Here is a 21,372-nt window from a genome sequence, read left to right as displayed (position 1 = left end):
AAAAGATGCTCACCACGACCACCACAAGCTACCCCATCAGTAGATCGAGGTCTCTTTTGGCTCCCCTAACTATGTAGAACCCATTCACGGTGCCAAATCCGTGAAAAAACGGGTCATTTTGGTGTATTAATTGGAGCTAGTTTGTGTAAGAGAGAGGAGGAAGGAAGAACAGAGAGAAGCTTGCGGTTGGAGAAAGGGAAAGAAGAAGGAGAGGAGAAAGAGACGTGTGCTGCGGGGTCGGCTCCCTATCGGCCAGCAGCTGGCCGATCGGTCGGCAACTGGCTGACTGGGTCGCCCGTGACCCAGCCCGCGCCGACAGCCAGCGCCCGACGTGGCCTGGCCAATAGTCGGCCTCCGCGTGGCCGAGAAGCCACCTGTTGGCTCGTAGTTGGCCGATAAGAACCAGTCAGCCTGCTGCTAGCTGACTAGGACCAGTCGGCCAGCTGCTGGCCGACGGTGTATTATTTTTGAAAATAATTTTTTTGGCATAATATTTGTGCAAATTACTAAAAAAATGTATTATTTAAAAACAATTAACAGAGGCACAAGCCCAGCCTAGACGCCGGCGGGCGAGGCTTCCCATGCCCAGATTTAAAGCATGTACAACGGAGCGCTCATATCCCCCCCAAACGTATGGGCGGATAGCCTGGTCACTACTCAACCCATAAATTGCCACCCAACTGGACCCCACATAGTTAGCCCTATCTTCTGGGCAGATCGACACGCCCGGACGTGGCAGTCACATCGAACCTGTTCGTGCTCGGCGAACCCATCCCCACTAGGGCGCAAACATAGCTCAGTATCGGCCTCTTCTCTCCCCTTCTACACCACTCAGGTTCGCTCCCATCCGCATCGCTTCCTCTTCTCGGGCTACCATGGTTGGTTCTGGCAGCGATTTCAGTGGCGGATCCAGCAACGAGGCGGAGCCCATCGACAGGGATGCCTTGCCGGACTGGGATTTTGATGATGAGGAGACCTCACCCTTTGCGTTGTGCTCCGCGGTTCATGGATGTACAAAGGTAGGAGCTCAAGCTCTGTGTTCTCCACCGTTTCCCGACAAGGCAATGCAATGGACCATGTCAGCCTGTCGCGATCTGTGCTTGTCCATATCCGTCGCCCTCTATGACCCTCCCCTACCACTTTGGGCCCCGCTGCTCCCGGTCGGAGTAGGGTGCTTGTTCCCGCACTACCGAGCTTGCAAGGAGGACGCACAAATCAGAGGCGCGAGCCGGACATGCTAGGCAGCATGTCCGAGAGACTGCGGGTTCCTCCCGCAGCAGCTGCGAATTCTGTAGGTCCATGCTGGTTGACCCGGAGGAGGATCTCCTCCGTGATGTCATCCTCCGGCCAGCGACCTCGGCGGAGATGGATGCCTGCCACTGAAAAAGTGCAAAGTCTCTCCGGCTAGACATCGAAGATTCCAGGAACCTCGCAAAGGACGGGGTGGCCACCAGTGCGAAAGCCGCCCGACTCACCAAGGACGGGGTGGCCACCAGTGCGAAAGCCGCCTCGACTTGGCAGAACCGGGCCGACGCGCCGGCGCCGAGCAGCTTGGTCTGCGAGTATCCTATGATTCCGAGGACATGCCAGCCGCCGGCGGCCAGCGTGGTGCCATGGTGGAGACGGAGACGGCGTCTTTCGGCATGACGTCTGTTGAAGTATTCGCTCATGGTGTACATCTTTTTTTAGCACAGTGCAGATGCAAGGGCTAATATATACGCGCATACACTCACCTTTATGAACGCACACATGCCTACCCTATCTCTATGAGCACCTCCGAGAGACTGACCCGGCATATCATCTTGAGATTGTACGAAGTCATCGTAGACGCCTCATAGTCGATGGGAACGTCTCCTCTCACTGAACACACATCGTCAGATATCCTGAAATAAATCCAGGATAAACACGAGCACCCGGATTTAAACCCTGCCCAACTAACCATCCAACCACAGGTTGGTTTGCCTTGTACATCTATCTTGTATGATCGACCTGCTTGTTGTTGTAAGTTAGCCAAATACTAGGTATCAAATAGAGATCGAGCTCCTAACTAACAGATCGTAACACTCCTGTAAACAACAGTCAATTTTATGGGGCACACAATTGGTATGGGACGGTTGGGATTCACCCACAACCTCCAGCCCACATATGGTTCGTTGTCTTCCCAAAAATCAACACACGGTCCACCCCACGGTACCCTCGGCAGACCCATTTGCCTCCACCACCCATGATCATCCCTCTAAAGCTCACCGGCAACCAAAATTTTCCAACATCCCCGCACCCCCCGCACCTGTCAACCTGCTTCCCCGCCTTCGCCTTGGGCGCCACAACACGCTATCACTCGCAACATTGTCCCCATCTCCGGTGAGGTCTTGCCGCAGCCTCGCCGTGGTCGACGCTCGTTGCTTTCGCTCCTCGTGTCGCCCCACCTTTAGTCTTGCTGTGAATTCGAGTGACGCTCGAAAATTTTGAGGCACCAAAGATTTAGCAACATGGTTCCCTAAACAAAATAGGCCAGGCTCTAGCTTTAGGGGCTGTTCCAATGAACTAGCCCCTAAGGAAAAGCCAATCCATGAATGTTTTTCTAAGTGTGGTACAGAAGAGGCAGAGCAGAAGGAAATATGATCTACTCCCTTCGTTCCTAAATATAAGTCTGTTTAGAGATTTCAATATAAACTACATACGGATGTATATAGACATATTTTGAGTGTAGATTGACTCATTTTCCTCTGTATGTAGTCTCTATTGCAATCTCTAAAAAGACTTATATTTAGAAATGAAGGTAGTGCCATGCATGGATTTGTTGTAGCTATTAGTGCTTCAAGGTGGTATATATCTGTAGGTCTTAATTAGTCATATGCTAATTAAGATGTCATCCTTCGATGGACGCAATTCCTTGTGAACATCACTACTTGTTAGATAACATGCAGCTAGCATTGAAAGACTCCCTCAAACTAATGATTCCTCGTTATTAGAAAACTTGCTAGCAACAGTTTGGTTGTTGTCACGGAGATTGCTCACTAGGTATTCCTAAATTGCATGCTTGATTCCATACATTGGTTTACTTTGCAGGCCTATTATATAGTAGTACTACTGTTCCTCTTCTTCTAGCCAGAAGGTGTGGAACCTTCTGTGATTTGTCGCGATCGTGAATGATTGGTGAATGGAGTTGATATTAATAGAAGAAGCTACTACCACTTGACATTAATTTGTGAATGATATCAAACTACTTGTTGTAAAAGAAATTGTTAACGCGTGTAAGAGATGGTTATTAACTTGCTGGCATCAGCGAAGTACTCCACTTATACACTGCCCTATCCCTATATATCAATGAACAAAATGCAGCATAACTATTCCTAAATTCATCAATACGAAAACAGTGGTCCAATTTCTTAGGAAAATAGGTCAGAGCTCTATGCTGCTAGCATTTCAGATGAACCAGCTCCAAAGCCAAAGCCAAATCCAATCCATGATGGCGGAGTGGAAGGAAGAAGGATATATCATGTATGGTTTTATGCTAGCTATAAATTCTTAAAGGTGGTATATATCTTTAGGTATTAATTAGTAATATGCTAATTAAGATCTTATTCTTGGATCGACACAATTCCTCATGAATGTTACTAATTACATGCAACTCGCATTGAGAAACTCATTCAAAGTAATGATTCTTGATCATTACAAAAGGAGCTAGCAATATATCGGTGGCTGCCATGGAGAGTGCCATAAAGTATCCCTAAATTGCATACTCAATTAGTTCCATATATATTGGTTTACTTTGCAGTCCTACAATACTTAATTTTCTTATTTCGTGCCAAGGGTGTGAAACTTTGTACATGTAATTGACATGGTGATGCATGATGAGCGAAAAAATAGCGTTGCTAATAGCACGCTATAATGTCATGAGCAATGCCTCGCTAAAATCCCAGTGTACAATGTCTTGCTAATAGCATGCTATAGCACGCTAATGACATATTTTAAGGGCCACACTATTTTGTCATAGCACACTATTTTTTTCATTTTGCATGATACCTGAAGTTTCAGCCTAGAAGAAGATAAGTTGTATGCGAGCTCTACGCCGTTAGATCAACCGCTGAGAGAGAGAGGCAAACCTAGGGGTGGAATTCGAGCCGAGTCGAGCCAGCTCGACTCGACTCGCTAAAGCTCGTTTCTTTAATGAGCTAGCTCGACTCGACTCATTACTATAGCGAGCTCAATTTCAAGATTGGCTCGACTCGTATAACCCGCGAGCTGGCTCGTTTGTTAAGCTCGTTAAAGATATGAACATTAGACCTTACGAATACGATAAAAAGATTAACTGAGAATGAGGGAGCTGAACTACGTATTTTGTAACTGTGTTCTTGAGATAAGGATTTATCCCCATTTTATAAGGACTGTATGAGCCAGAAAATATCAGGTGATACTACCCTTTATATGCTACCATGATATATCACTTTTCAAAAATCACATTTAGATGTTTCAAAAAAATTCTGAAAAACTTTGTGGATCTTCACAAGACATATGTCTACGACCCATAAAAAATCAGACCCATATTTGAAATACCTATTGAGAAACAAAAATGACAAATCTAGAATGAATAGTGTAAAAGAAGACAAAACATGAACAGTGTCAGGAATGACACTATTCACATACAGTTTTGTCTTTTTTGTTTCTCAATGTATATTTTGAATTTTGATCTGAATTTTTAGGGGTTATAAACATATGTCTTGTGAACATCCATAATTGTTTTCAATTTTTTTTGAAACATCTAATGTGACTTTTTAATTTTTTTAGCATGGGAGCATGTAATAGGTGGTATCACCTGATATCCCCCAGCATGAGCACGTCAGACACATGATAGAAAGAAGCACAAAGCATATATAGATGACTTGCACACATACATGCATATTTACTGATGGTTGAAACAAAGCGGAACGATAAAACAAAGAGGAACAATAGAGCGAAGGAACATTTGCCATATGCACAGAGCAATAGCATTTGTTCACTTAATTACATGGCTTAGCAACAACGAGGTACCAACACACGCAGGCAGCTTACAGCCACTATAGGCTTTAGCAGAAATGGGCACAGGCGCTGTAGCATGTGCCACCACACGTAAGGAAGGACGCGTACTTGCATGACTGGCATGCAGGAGGTTTGGCGGTGCAGATGCCGCTGCACGCAGTGTCAGAGTAGTTGACGCAAACGTCAACACAGTCAGCGAGACAATCTTTGCATTCTGTGGCTGCCACAGGCTGGCCCATGTTCAGCACAAGCACGACGCAAACGGCCACGGCGAGGGCAGCGGCCACCTTCAGAGATGAAGCCATTGATGAATTGGGTGGGTGTTTGTAGTGGAGGATTGAGGAAGAAGAGATGCGATGGATGGAGATGAGCTATAGCTAGCTGTTAAGTGGTGCATTCCCATATGATGGAGCAGGATGCTATTTATAGGCAGCCAACGTGAGGATTACCCTGTACTAGCTAGCTAGTACTCTATCTCCACCTCCCGAAAAAAAAAGAACTAGCTAATTTACTGATCTGTATCGCTTAGATACTTTTTGAGTGTGATCCGTATTGTTTAATTTAACTGTTGTTGACTTCAATATAGTATATACCTTGTGCACCAATGATTGAATGCTTGCACTTTGACATGAGAAGGATTATATACATGAAAGTGACCAACACGTTTGCACGGATTGTGTATTGTTAGCCTTTGCCATTTGCTAACCCTCGTACTACATGATTTCAATTTAATATTGCTAAACAATGCATCATCTGTATGTACCGTTGTACCTGTATTACCAAACATGCTAGAACTACGTAATGCATCTTATGTATCCTACGTAACTTCATTCTGAAATCTGAACTAATCAAACCCCCCTGAATTTCAAGATGGGCCGCCTCCACTAATGACCAATTAGAAATTGACAAATCATTACGTGACCCCCTCCCCACGTAAGCCACCCTAGGTGTAGCAAAGCTTGTGTTGTACCATAGTCCTTAGAGGTTAGGATCTAAGATTGCTCGTGCACATGTGCACGCCTTTCCGTATGTTCCAGCTAGTCAGGGCACTCTCTTTATTCATTCTCTGATGTGTTGTACATCAACACTTGTAACCCTTGACGCAAGCATTTACTCGCTATTGAGCAACTCCCATACCAATTCCAGGGCCACCTCCCTTTGGGTGCAAACCTTGCATACCACTTCTAGTTTCTCTGTCGGCGCCATGGTGCCCATTATCAGCACTGCTTCAACTCTCTCTTCTTACCCATCGAATTAATGTTTCAAACTTCAGCCCTCCATTGCCGTGCATAATACCAACATCCACTCTTACACCCCTTTCAAACCCGACCCATCCACCAACAACTATCATAAATTTCAAATTTCTTGTTGTTCGTCCTCTCCACCTTCATTGTTGCATTGTACTCAACCACATTAACAGGATGTTTGAACTTGACGTCGACAATCCCGAGTTGCGACCTACCGACATCAGGATCTTTGGGTGGATCTACACCACGATCGGCGGTAGTCTTCTGGACCTTGCGATGTCCTCTGACGGCACTGTCTTGTCAGCATGTACTCGCCTCCACCAATACTTCCTCAACAACCATGCCACCCACGCCATTCATCTTAACAGGAAGTACCGCATGCTCATGCAGGGCACCATGTGGGTCGCTGAGCATGCATGATAGTCCAGGTTCCTTCCTGACTCCCTTGCTGAAGTTGATGAAGCCATGACTGATCTGAATCTCTTCCTCCAGTTCCCTCCATGACACCGTCAGGATTATGGGTGCTCATGTATCACCTTGTTTAATCGAAGATTTCTCAACATCAACTCCCGTCGGTAGCCCGGGTTCGACCATAAAGCATTCTGATTGGATTGAGCACCCTTACTCACTGGTAAAAAGGGCTATACACACTTCGTATAACCATATGAAGATCATACTGTGTATTTCCAGAGTAAGTTCTCCCGAAAACTTAGTTGTCCAATTATCCTATAATCTACATCTACATACTTAATAAATATGACACAACAGGTGTTCTTGATACAATAGCATACCAATTTTTTAAAAAATACCAAAAAATAAGGTCTCTTGGACTTTTGGGGGCTTTCCAGCTGAGAGGCACAGCTAATTTTTTTTAAATAATACATTTTTTTTATTAATTTGCACAAATATTACGCTCAAAAAATAATTTTTGAAAATAATACACCGTCGGCCCACAGCAGGCCGACTGAGACCCTATCGGCTAGCTGCTGACCGATTGGCCTGTCGGCCACCAGTTCAGGTCCAGTCGGCCAGTAGTGGGCCGACAGAGCCTAATTGGCCTGCTGTGGGCCGACAGCGACTAATTGGCCAGCTGCGGGCCGACAGGGACTAATTGGCCTGCTGTGGGCCGACCGGTGCATGCCACCATTTTTTTCCCGAACGCTCCCTGGATTTTTTTAATAAACTATAACATATTTCGTGCAACCCTTTGCCCGTAATATTTTTCCGCCATATGTTCGCGCCAACTCTTTCCCGCCATATGTTCGCGCCAACTCTTTCCCGCCATATGTTCGCGCCAACTCTTTCCCGCCACCCGTTTCCCGCCATATGTTCGCGCAAACTCTTTCACGCCACCTGTTTCCCGCCATACCGCAGTCGTTCTTTCCCGCCATTTTCTCATCCCTACCTATAAAACCCCCTTCAGACAGAGGAGGATAAGCATTCCAGTGTAGTGTAGTTGAGATGTCCCATTATCCTTTTGATCATAGTTTTCACCCTGAGATGAGCACGACTCTTCTGAGGCTAGCTACCGATTTCAGGATGGACAATAGGATAGTTCCATGGGACGAACTCACCGGTAGTGACACCATAATGAATGAGTTGGCTCACGAATTACGTATGTCTGGGTGGCCTGAAAGGACCTATGAGGAGGTACGTATAGAACTTCTTAGGTTGCATGCAAGGTGGAAGAAGGTAGTGGAGCTGGAGAGTGAAACTTTCAGAAGGACTACAGAAAAGCATCCATTTTTATGGACTGAGGAGAGCGAGGACGAAGATGATATCTTCATGCCGCCGCTTCCGGGTTCTGCATCGTCGAAGAGCAAGAGTTTTGCATCGTCCAAGGACAAGAGTACTGCATCCTCGAAGGGCAAGAGTTCTGCATCTTCCAAGGGTAAGAGTTCTGCATCCTCGAAGGGCAAGAGTTCTGCATCGACGGAGGATGACGATGATGACTTCATGTAGTTTTTATGATGTATGTTGTAAGTTTAGTCGTATGTACCATTAATTTAGATGTAGTTCTATCTAGTTGTTTATACTGTCTTGTTGTACGAGCATTATGTTCTATCTAAATATGATGTTGTAGTTCGGATAACATAGTACTAAAATAGAGTAGGCATATGTCTCATACATAAGTACATAGTCATTTGTCTCATACATAGAATATACATAAGTCTCATACATAAGTAGATGGTCATGTCTCTACTGATAGATGGAAGCGTCAGTGATGACGTCTGGCCTGGCGGGGAGGCGGATCTGGAAGCGGAGACCATCCCAACCTGTTAGGTGGCCTAATGTTACGAGGAGGAATTTCAGACTCGCCCTGGTCATGCTGTGTATCCTGTGTGGGGCCTGGTGGAGGAGTCGAATACATGTTCATCCACTGGGTGTGCTGCGACATCTGAGCATGTATGTTCTCCTCGAGATGTTGATCACTCCCCCACGTATCATGTGATGCTGACATAGACGCATGATATCCGTGGGCTCCTGCACGATGGAACGTTTAGTCATGAAGAATGAGGTCGCCTCAATTAATATTGAAAACAATAAAAATGAAGACACTTACCTGCTGGTTGTGACGGCTGCTCTGGCTCAAACACGAAGCTCGACGAGGGACCGTGCTGCTGTGGTTGTGGAGAAAACATGAAGCTCGACGAGGGACCGTGTTGCTGTGGCTATGGAGAAAACACGAAGCTTGACGTGGGACCATATTGTTGTGGTTGCTGCCACGTTGAACTGCCAGGTTGGTCAGGACGGGGTGGCCTGGTTGTCGGCTGATGTGCTAGACGTGGACGTGGTTGATGTCGGTGCATGGAGTGACGCGGCTGCTGCTGCTGGTGCTGAACAACGTCGGTTCTCTGGGTGCACGTGATAGCCTCGTACACAGTCCGTATCTTGTTCTGAATTCGTTCCAAGAAGGGCTGTAGCACTGGACGGTGCTGAAGAAGAGGTCCAGATGACAGTGATCGTCCAAAGGTGGTCACGTCCTGGTAGGGTTCGTGTGTCAAGGTAGCCTGCAAATTTCCAAGACGATTAATAATGTATGTCTCTTGCACGTCAAAGTATGTGACAACATTACTTAAAGAAAATATATCTTGCCGCGTACTGCCTAGAGCCCGAAGTGTCATAGCTTGGGTACATATCCGACGGAGTAGGATCCGGTATCTCCTCTGGGTGGGAGTGCTCAACGATGCGTAATCGTGTTCCGGTCATGTAGCTCTGCAAATAGAGATTGAATTTATCGAGATCAAAATTGTGATTCTCGTGCCATAGATGTGTGTTTGCTGTCTCCCATTCTATAACATACGGCTCTAGTCTAACTAGCCAGTCAGCAGTTGTCCTAGTCATGCCCTTCCTTGTCGTCCTAAAATTGTGGTGTGTGTTCAACAATTACCTAAAGCTTCGAATGGAGTACTATGAAAGATAACGCAACATTGAAAATTTAGTTAATACCTGTGGATGTGTGCTGGCACTGGGTTCTCTATAGGGGGAGGCAGCTCCAACTGCAGAAGACCAAATTGCCTCTTGACCCTCTGTTGTGCCATCTCCTCGACGAAGACATCGAAGATGATTTTTGATTTTGTCATCCAGTAATCTCGGTCCCTTGTGCATAGCACAGACAGACCACCAGGGTATCTCGCTTGTATGTCTGCTTCCGTGTAGGGCTGCTAGATGACCCCGGTGTACGCATCGAACTGCTCGTTCAATGCTGTGTATGCCTTCCTGGTCTGATCACTAGCAAAGCGTCTCTGCAGAAAACAAAAGTTAGTAGCCGCTAGCATCGAACTATCTCTTGTGCAGAAAAAAGTTACGTTAAACTATAACACGGTGCATACCTTGCGACGTGTCCAACACAGACCGAAAGTAGGCATGTCGATGCCGTCAGCATCAAACATGGCGTCTATAGGCTCACGAACACGTACATCTGGTCGCCCTATAGAGAACCTCTCCCACGACCATAGCTGTAGGAATAGATGGCATCCAAGAAGGGCTGGCTTTCTCAATGTAAGCTGGCAACCGTTGCACATACCTCGGTATGTGGACGCTAAGACCGCCGAACCCCAACTCCTCTGTCTGATCTGATCCGCCATCTGAGCGCTCGCTATCTCGAGTGCCATAGGGATGTAGAGCGCGTTAATAGTGGTGACATGGTTCTCTGTGAACATCACCTTGCTGAAAAGCCACATTAAGTAGGCCTCCAGGCTTCGAGTGATCTGTTCCGCAGTCAACGACGCCCGGAAGTTTTGGATCTGCATTAAGCAAAGAGAAAGTTTTAGTTAGCCGCAGTTATTTTCTGTAAAACCATATGCACGATAACATGAAGATAAGAGGTTGGGTAAATTACCTAGAAATTGAGCAACCACTCATACTTAGGTCCGTGATGCTCCCATACGGGATCCGGAGCATCCGGAAAAACACCATGAAAACGTTGTGTAAGGGCTCGCTCCCAACCAGCCGGTGCATCCAACAGTCCTATGACATGACCTGCCAACGGTAGTCCGAGCAAAGGTGACACATCCTCCAGAGTAGGAGCCATCTCTCCCCATCGGAAGTGAAACGTGTGGGTCTCTGGCCTCCAACGGTCCACTAAGCAGCCCAGCAAGGACCCGTCGATGGCAATGCGTTTCTCACCCGGGATAGACTCAACCAGACGCGCGAAAGGTAAAAGGCCGGCCCATTTCAACCTTCATCAGAGAACATTTTAGTTAGTGTCTCCCATTAATATGCATGTCAGTGTGCAAATTAATAAAACACGTACCGCTGAAGCCATCCTGGGTGTATCATCCAGTTTTCTTTAGGAGTGCGAGTGACCAGAGGCTCAAGCTTGCGCTCATACCATATCGCACCACGATGACCCCTATCAATGTCCCCATTCAGCAACCACATTCCTGACATTCCTGCACATAAAAAAATTCAGAACATAGTGCCACACTTAATAAAAATTCAGAACATAGTGCCACACTTAATAAAAATTCAGAACATAGTGCCACACTTAATACAAATTCAGAACATAGTGCCACACTTAATACAAATTCAGAACATAGTGGCACACTTAATACAAATTCAGAACATAGTGCCACACTTAATAAAAATTCAGAACATAGTGCCACACTTAATAAAAATTCAAAACATAGTGCCACACTTAATACAAATTTAGAACATAGTGCCACACTTAATACAAATTCAGAACATAGTGCCACACTTAATACAAATTCAGAACATAGTGCCACACTTAATACAAATTCAGAACATAGTGCCACACTTAATACAAATTCAGAACATACTACTGCTAGCTTAACTTCTTGCTCTCACCCTTACTCCTCTACTGCCTCTTCTCCTCTTCTTCCCCGGTTGCCTTGTCCACGCCCAGTGACGAAAGTGGGACAATTAGTGTCCCTATGGCCAAATTCATTGCACAGAATGCATTGCCTAGTCGGACCTCCTGCTTCAGATTCATCCATATCATTCCGGATGCGCCGACAATGCCGTCTGCCTCTACTTGTACGCATATGCTCTGGGTTTGGAATGTAACGCCTTTCAGTGGGGTTGACGCTGTTGAAATTACCCATTGATCGAAAACCCATCAGCTCACCTGTCCAGGTATTGAGGACAGACTCTTTCAGAAAAAATGGAGACACAAACGATATTGCGTCCATTCCAAGCTGCCCGCAAGCAGCAAGTACATGTGAGCAAGGTAGGTGAAGCAATTTCGGTTTGTTGCATGTGCACTCACACGTTGGCCAGGCTTCATTACCAATTTTCACCTCATGCGTCCTCAACTCATTTGCACATCCGAATTTGTTGTTGGCTAAGCGAACCTCAAACCTTCTTTCTTGATTACCGATGGCGACTACAGTGTGTGATCTAGCTTTTTGCATCTTGTTGTCCATTACTTCGTGACTCTTTCACACTACCGTGTATTCGGGTTGTTGAAGATATGTTGCTCTGCTTTTTGACGTCTATCTCTGAAATACTTGATGGTGCCATAGAAAATACCCTCAATGATGGCTGTAAGTGGCAATGCCCGGTTTCCTCTGAGGACAAAGTTGTATGTTTCTGCAAGGTTTGTTGTCATGACACCGTATCATGCTCCATGTGTGTCATGTAGCAAAGACCACCTCTCTTGAGGCTCATGCTCTATCCACTGCTCGAAGGTTTTAATCGACCTCCCAAGCCTTCTCCTAGTACCAGGTGGGTCAAAGCCTGGCAAGTCACATAGCCCAACAGGCTCCTCCTCCACGGCCGCTGTTCCTGTTGCCAACTGTGCAACTACTTCTTCAACATGTGCCGTCACCGCTGCATCTCTTGCAGCTTTCCTATCCCTCACGTGTCTCTGCGTGCACACATTAAGTCTGTCGCGTATCAAATTGTACTTCCATAGCTGGTTCTGCTTGCAGAGTTTTTTGAACAGATTCATCAGGTTCTTATTTCTAAACTATGAGAAGAAATTAGCCCCCAGATGGCGCATGCACCAACGGCTCTGCAAGTCCTGCCATGGAACTTGTTCCTCAGGGCCTGAGTTTGTCACTGTCCTTATCGCACCGAGTATACCTGCATGCCTGTCATGAAGGATGCACACATTGGGATTCTCCTTGACAACTGATATTTTCAACTGCCTGAAGAACCATGTCCAACTTTCAATGTTCTCACTCTCCACAAAAGCAAATGCGAGTGGGACGACTTGATTTTGGCCGTCTTGACCTATGGCTGTCAGGATCTGACCCTTGTACTTGCCTGTGAGAAAAGTACCGTCAACACATATCACCGGTCGGCAATGCCAGAAAGCTTCGATGCATACACCGAAAGAGAAGAAGAGACGATGCAGCACCCTCACAGTTGGGAACTCTGGCATGAACATGTCTTGGATATCGATATAGGTGCCTGGATTCCGCTGCTGCAGGGTGTGGAGGAGCTGGACAACAGAGTCATATGCATCAAAATAAGAACCAACTCTCCTCTGAAGCGCCGCATGCTTAGCCCTCCAAGCCTTGCCATAAGAAATTATGTACTTGAACCTGGCGAAGACTTTTGTCTGGACTGCCTTCACTTCCATAGCTTTGCCCTACACTATCTCATCATAAAACAACTGAGCGATAAGCGTGGATGAAAGGCTGGCATGATCCTGAGGGATGCAGGGAATAAGACAAGTGTGATTAACTAAGTCACTTATCACCCAACTTGTGCCATACTTAGGGAGAAAGCCGTGCACCCTGGCGGGACAATATGCGTTCTTGCATACCATTGTCAGGAATTTATGACTGAACACCTGAGCTGTGAAAACCCTTTGCATGGACATTGCCCAGTTAATTATTGCATCTTTCTGGGCTTGCTTGTTCGGATACATAGCACCCGTCGCAATATTGTTCTGGTGATATTGCCAGGCTGAATCATGTCCATCATTCACGGTCATTGCAGATGAGAAGTCATGATTCCACGATGCAGGATTCGGGACCTCCTCTACATTTTCTTCTTCATCTGACTCGTCAGAATCATCGGCATGACCCCTTTCAACATCGGTGTCTTCTTCTTCCATCTGGTCCTGCATGTGCCCATCTACCTCGTCAGCGTCCACCTCGCCATTGTAATCACCATCGGCATTTCCTCCTTCTACCTGACTACTCTGCCCTGATTCATAACCATAAGCATTTCCTCCTTCTACCTGACTACTCTGTCCTTGTTCGTAACCATCATCTCCAGCGTTTGACATAGATAACTGCCTCCCTACACTTCTATGACCAGGATCGTAGCCACCCTCGCCTTCATGTGCAGTGACCTCCTTCACGACGGGAAGAACTAAAGCATCAGGATTGCATCCCCTTCGTTCACAATCTTGTAACCACCGCACCCATTCGGAGTCTCGCTCTATCGGCCTCAAATAAAAGTAAATTATTGAACTTGACCGTGTACACAATGCATGAACACCGACGGTGTGTGTTTCAGTATCAAGACCTAAACTTGCCGCAATCCATTCTTTCAACTGACTGACAGACCATGTTTGAGGTGCGCTCATTGGCACATCTATATGAGTAAATTCACTCAGATCTGCTCCCATCTCAGTTGTTTGGATAGTACCAGGACCATAGCAAAATCTGAAGTTCACTACATCAGACATCTCGGCTCACCTATTTTTTTTCAACAATGAAACACAGGTATTAAGCAACAACTTAATATACCCCCACTAAGAAATATTAGACATGTCTATATATTAGCTAGCTATATATTACAGAATATTAACGGAGCAACTAATACAAGTATTAAGCAACAACTTAAAATGCTCACCAAGAACACCTAAATATTTATGTTTACTACCGGAGCAACTCCAATTACTAACACACCTAAATATATTTACGTTTACTACCGGAGCAAATAACAATAATCGCACACCGGAACCGGGAAATAAAATGCTCACCACGACCACCTAAATATATTTACGTTACTACCGGAGCAAATAACAATAATTGCACACCGGTCCCGGGAAATAAAATGCTCACCACGACTACCTAAATATATTTACATTACTACCAGAGAAAATAACAATAATTGCACGCAACGTCGAAAATAAAAATGTTTGTTGAAATATACCCTTGTAGCGTGCGTGCGAACGACGAACGACGGACTTCAATCACCGGAACTGGAGCCGGAAACTCCACCAAACTACCAGAGCTTCACCTCCACCACACTGCCCCAGCTTCACCACCACCACCTCCACCTCCACCACCGCCACAACCTCCACCAATGCGCTGAAAAGATGCTCACCACGACCACCACAAGCTACCCCATCAGTAGATCGAGGTCTCTTTTGGCTCCCCTAACTATGTAGAACCCATTCACGGTGCCAAATCCGTGAAAAAATGGGTCATTTTGGTATATTAATTGGAGCTAGTTTGTGTAAGAGAGAGGAGGAAGGAAGAACAGAGAGAAGCTTGCGGTGGGAGAAAGGGAAAGAAGAAGGAGAGGAGAAAGAGACGTGTGCTGCGGGGTCGGCTCCCTATCGGCCAGCAGCTGGCCTATCGGTCGGCAACTGGCTGACTGGGTCGCCCGTGACCCAGCCCGCGCCGACAGCCAGCGCCCGACGTGGCCTGGCCAATAGTCGGCCTCCGTGTGGCCGAGAAGCCACCTGTCGGCTCGTAGTTGGCCGATAAGAACCAGTCAGCCTGCTGCTAGCTGACTAGGACCAGTCGGCCAGCTGCTGGCCGACGGTGTATTATTTTTAAAAATAATTTTTTTGGCATAATATTTGTGCAAATTTCTAAAAAAATGTATTATTTAAAAACAATTAACAGAGGCACAAGCCCAGCCTAGACGCCGGCGGGCGAGGCTTCCCATGCCCAGATTTAAAGCATGTACAACGGAGCGCTCATATCCCCCCCAAACGTATGGGCGGATAGCCTGGTCACTACTCAACCCATAAATTGCCACCCAACTGGACCCCACATAGTTAGCCCTATCTTCTGGGCAGATCGACACGCCCGGACGTGGCAGTCACATCGAACCTGTTCGTGCTCGGCGAACCCATCCCCACTAGGGCGCAAACATAGCTCAGTATCGGCCTCTTCTCTCCCCTTCTACACCACTCAGGTTCGCTCCCATCCGCATCGCTTCCTCTTCTCGGGCTACCATGGTTGGTTCTGGCAGCGATTTCAGTGGCGGATCCAGCAACGAGGCAGAGCCCATCGACAAGGATGCCTTGCCGGACTGGGATTTTGATGATGAGGAGACCTCACCCTTTGCGTTGTGCTCCGCGGTTCATGGATGTACAAAGGTAGGAGCTCAAGCTCTGTGTTCTCCACCGTTTCCTGACAAGGCAATGCAATGGACCACGTCAGCCTGTCGCGATCTGTGCTTGTCCATATCCGTCGCCCTCTATGACCCTCCCCTACCACTTTGGGCCCCGCTGCTCCCGGTCGGAGTAGGGTGCTTGTTCCCGCACTACCGAGCTTGCAAGGAGGACGCACAAATCAGAGGCGCGAGCCGGACATGCTAGGCAGCATGTCCGAGAGACTGCGGGTTCCTCCCGCAGCAGCTGCGAATTCTGTAGGTCCATGCTGGTTGACCCGGAGGAGGATCTCCTCCGTGATGTCATCCTCCGGCCAGTGACCTCGGCGGAGATGGATGCCTGCCACTGAAAAAGTGCAAAGTCTCTTCGGCTAGACATCGAAGATTCCAGGAACCTCGCAAAGGACGGGGTGGCCACCGGTGCGAAAGCCGCCCGACTCACCAAGGACGGGGTGGCCACCAGTGCGAAAGCCGCCTCGACTTGGCAGAACCGGGCCGACGCGCCGGCGCTGAGCAGCTTGGTCTGCGAGTATCCTATGATTCCGAGGACGTGCCAGCCGCCGGCGGCCAGCGTGGTGCCATGGTGGAGACGGAGACGGCGTCTTTCGGCATGACGTCTGTTGAAGTATTCGCTCATGGTGTACATCTTTTTTTAGCACAGTACAGATGCAAGGGCTAATATATACGCGCATACACTCACCTTTATGAACGCACACACGCCTACCCTATCTCTATGAGCACCTCCGAGAGACTGACCCGGCATATCATCTTGAGATTGTACGAAGTCATCGTAGACGCCTCATAGTCGATGGGAACGTCTCCTCTCACTGAACACAGATCGTCAGATATCCTGAAATAAATCCAGGATAAACACGAGCACCCGGATTTAAACCCTGCCCAACTAACCATCCAACCACAGGTTGGTTTGCCTTGTACATCTATCTTGTATGATCGACCTGCTTGTTGTTGTAAGTTAGCCAAATACTAGGTATCAAATAGAGATCGAGCTCCTAACTAACAGATCGTAACACTCCTGTAAACAACAGTCAATTTTATGGGGCACACAATTGGTATGGGACGGTTGGGATTCACCCTCAACCTCCAGCCCACATATGGTTCGTTGTCTTCCCAAAAATCAACACACGGTCCACCCCACGGTACCCTCGGCAGACCCATTTGCCTCCACCACCCATGATCATCCCTCTAAAGCTCACCGGCAACCAAAATTTTCCAACATCCCCGCACCCCCCGCACCTGTCAACCTGCTTCCCCGCCTTCGCCTTGGGCGCCACAACACGCTATCACTCGCAACATTGTCCCCATCTCCGGTGAGGTCTTGCCGCAGCCTCGCCGTGGTCGACGCTCGTTGCTTTCGCTCCTCGTGTCGCCCCACCTTTAGTCTTGCTGTGAATTCGAGTGACGCTCGAAAATTTTGAGGCACCAAAGATTTAGCAACATGGTTCCCTAAACAAAATAGGCCAGGCTCTAGCTTTAGGGGCTGTTCCAATGAACTAGCCCCTAAGGAAAAGCCAATCCATGAATGTTTTTCTAAGTGTGGTACAGAAGAGGCAGAGCAGAAGGAAATATGATCTACTCCCTTCGTTCCTAAATATAAGTCTGTTTAGAGATTTCAATATAAACTACATACGGATGTATATAGACATATTTTGAGTGTAGATTGACTCATTTTCCTCTGTATGTAGTCTCTATTGCAATCTCTAAAAAGACTTATATTTAGAAATGAAGGTAGTGCCATGCATGGATTTGTTGTAGCTATTAGTGCTTCAAGGTGGTATATATCTGTAGGTCTTAATTAGTCATATGCTAATTAAGATGTCATCCTTCGATGGACGCAATTCCTTGTGAACATCACTACTTGTTAGATAACATGCAGCTAGCATTGAAAGAATCCCTCAAACTAATGATTCCTCGGTATTAGAAAACTTGCTAGCAACAGTTTGGTTGTTGTCACGGAGATTGCTCACTAGGTATTCCTAAATTGCATGCTTGATTCCATACATTGGTTTACTTTCCAGGCCTATTATATAGTAGTACTACTGTTCCTCTTCTTCTAGCCAGAAGGTGTGGAACCTTCTGTGATTTGTCGCGATCGTGAATGATTGGTGAATGGAGTTGATATTAATAGAAGAAGCTACTACCACTTGACATTAATTTGTGAATGATATCAAACTACTTGTTGTAAAAGAAATTGTTAACGCGTGTAAGAGATGGTTATTAACTTGCTGGCATCAGCGAAGTACTCCACTTATACACTGCCCTATCCCTATATATCAATGAACAAAATGCAGCATAACTATTCCTAAATTCATCAATACGAAAACAGCGGTCCAATTTCTTAGGAAAATAGGTCAGAGCTCTATGCTGCTAGCATTTCAGATGAACCAGCTCCAAAGCCAAAGCCAAATCCAATCCATGATGGCGGAGTGGAAGGAAGAAGGATATATCATGTATGGTTTTATGCTAGCTATAAATTCTTAAAGGTGGTATATATCTTTAGGTATTAATTAGTAATATGCTAATTAAGATCTTATTCTTGGATCGACACAATTCCTCATGAATGTTACTAATTACATGCAACTCGCATTGAGAAACTCATTCAAAGTAATGATTCTTGATCATTACAAAAGGAGATAGCAATATATCGGTGGCTGCCATGGAGAGTGCCATAAAGTATCCCTAAATTGCATACTCAATTAGTTCCATATATATTGGTTTACTTTGCAGTCCTACAATACTTAATTTTCTTATTTCGTGCCAAGGGTGTGAAACTTTGTACATGTAATTGACATGGTGATGCATGATGAGCGAAAAAATAGCGTTGCTAATAGCACGCTATAATGTCATGAGCAATGCCTCGCTAAAATCCCAGTGTACAATGTCTTGCTAATAGCATGCTATAGCACGCTAATGACATATTTTAAGGGCCACACTATTTTGTCATAGCACACTATTTTTTTCATTTTGCATGATACCTGAAGTTTCAGCCTAGAAGAAGATAAGTTGTATGCGAGCTCTACGCCGTTAGATCAACCGCTGAGAGAGAGAGGCAAACCTAGGGGTGGAATTCGAGCCGAGTCGAGCCAGCTCGACTCGACTCGCTAAAGCTCGTTTCTTTAATGAGCTAGCTCGACTCGACTCGTTACTATAGCGAGCTCAATTTCAAGATTGGCTCGACTCGTATAACCCGCGAGCTGGCTCGTTTGTTAAGCTCGTTAAAGATATGAACACTAGATCTTACGAATACGATAAAAAAATTAACTGAGAATGAGGGAGCTGAACTACGTATTTTTAACTGTGTTCTTGAGATAAGGATTTATCCCCATTTTATAAGGACTGTATGAGCCAGAAAATATCAGGTGATACTACCCTTTATATGCTACCATGATATATCACTTTTCAAAAATCACATTTAGATGTTTCAAAAAAATTCTGAAAAACTTTGTGGATCTTCACAAGACATATGTCTACGACCCATAAAAAATCAGACCCATATTTGAAATACCTATTGAGAAACAAAAATGACAAATCTAGAATGAATAGTGTAAAAGAAGACAAAACATGAACAGTGTCAGGAATGACACTATTCACATACAGTTTTGTCTTTTTTGTTTCTCAATGTATATTTTGAATTTTGATCTGAATTTTTAGGGGTTATAAACGTATGTCTTGTGAACATCCATAATTGTTTTCAATTTTTTTTGAAACATCTAATGTGACTTTTTAATTTTTTTAGCATGGGAGCATGTAATAGGTGGTATCACCTGATATCCCCCCAGCATGAGCACGTCAGACACATGATAGAAAGAAGCACAAAGCATATATAGATGACTTGCACACATACATGCATATTTACTGATGGTTGAAACAAAGCGGAACGATAAAACAAAGAGGAACAATAGAGCGAAGGAACATTTGCCATATGCACAGAGCAATAGCATTTGTTCACTTAATTACATGGCTTAGCAACAACGAGGTACCAACACACGCAGGCAGCTTACAGCCACTATAGGCTTTAGCAGAAATGGGCACAGGCGCTGTAGCATGTGCCACCACACGTAAGGAAGGACGCGTACTTGCATGACTGGCATGCAAGAGGTTTGGCGGTGCAGATGCCGCTGCACGCAGTGTCAGAGTAGTTGACGCAAACGTCAACACAGTCAGCGAGACAATCTTTGCATTCTGTGGCTGCCACAGGCTGGCCCATGTTCAGCACAAGCACGACGCAAACGGCCACGGCGAGGGCAGCGGCCACCTTCAGAGATGAAGCCATTGATGAATTGGGTGGGTGTTTGTAGTGGAGGATTGAGGAAGAATAGATGCGATGGATGGAGATGAGCTATAGCTAGCTGCTTAAGTGGTGCATTCCCATATGATGGAGCAGGATGCTATTTATAGGCAGCCAACGTGAGGATTACCCTGTACTAGCTAGCTAGTACTCTATCTCCACCTCCCGAAAAAAAAGAACTAGCTAATTTACTGATCTGTATCGCTTAGATACTTTTTGAGTGTGATCCGTATTGTTTAATTTAACTGTTGTTGACTTCAATATAGTATATACCTTGTGCACCAATGATTGAATGCTTGCACTTTGACATGAGAAGGATTATATACATGAAAGTGACCAACACGTTTGCACGGATTGTGTATTGTTAGCCTTTGACATTTGCTAACCCTCGTACTACATGATTTCAATTTAATATTGCTAAACAATGCATCATCTGTATGTACCGTTGTACCTGTATTACCAAACATACTAGAACTACGTAATGCATCTTATGTATCCTACGTAACTTCATTCTGAAATTTGAACTAATCAAACCCCCCTGAATTTCAAGATGGGCCGCCTCCACTAATGACCAATTAGAAATTGACAAATCATTACGTGACCCCCTCCCCACGTAAGCCACCCTAGGTGTAGCAAAGCTTGTGTTGTACCATAGTCCTTAGAGGTTAGGATCTAAGATTGCTCGTGCACATGTGCACGCCTTTCCGTATGTTCCAGCTAGTCAGGGCACTCTCTTTATTCATTCTCTGATGTGTTGTACATCAACACTTGTAACCCTTGACGCAAGCATTTACTCGCTATTGAGCAACTCCCATACCAATTCCAGTGCCACCTCCCTTTGGGTGCAAACCTTGCATACCACTTCTAGTTTCTCTGTCGGCGCCATGGTGCCCATTATCAGCACTGCTTCAACTCTCTCTTCTTACCCATCGAATTAATGTTTCAAACTTCAGCCCTCCATTGCCGTGCATAATACCAACATCCACTCTTACACCCCTTTCAAACCCGACCCATCCACCAACAACT

General features: G+C 45.8%; 1 protein-coding gene and 1 pseudogene across 1 annotated transcript; both read right to left on the bottom strand.

Moving 5' to 3' along the window:
• Window positions 1–8,484: 8,484 nt before the first annotated feature.
• Window positions 8,485–13,317, bottom strand: LOC147988282 (uncharacterized; annotated as a pseudogene).
• Window positions 13,318–13,326: 9 nt separating this feature from the next.
• On the bottom strand, window positions 13,327–14,376 carry LOC147988281 (uncharacterized). Its single transcript, XM_087534463.1, has 2 exons — window positions 13,504–14,376; window positions 13,327–13,386 (listed from the first exon to the last, which is right to left on the bottom strand). The coding sequence occupies exons 1-2, from the start codon at window positions 14,374–14,376 to the stop codon at window positions 13,327–13,329; spliced, it is 933 nt and encodes a 310-aa protein (XP_087390589.1).
• Window positions 14,377–21,372: the final 6,996 nt, after the last annotated feature.

Source organism: Triticum urartu, chromosome 1A, assembly GCF_056163025.1.
Source record: "Triticum urartu cultivar PI428250 chromosome 1A, HENAU_Tu73, whole genome shotgun sequence".
NCBI lineage: Eukaryota > Viridiplantae > Streptophyta > Magnoliopsida > Poales > Poaceae > Triticum > Triticum urartu.
This window is presented reverse-complemented; position numbering and strand designations above follow the sequence as displayed.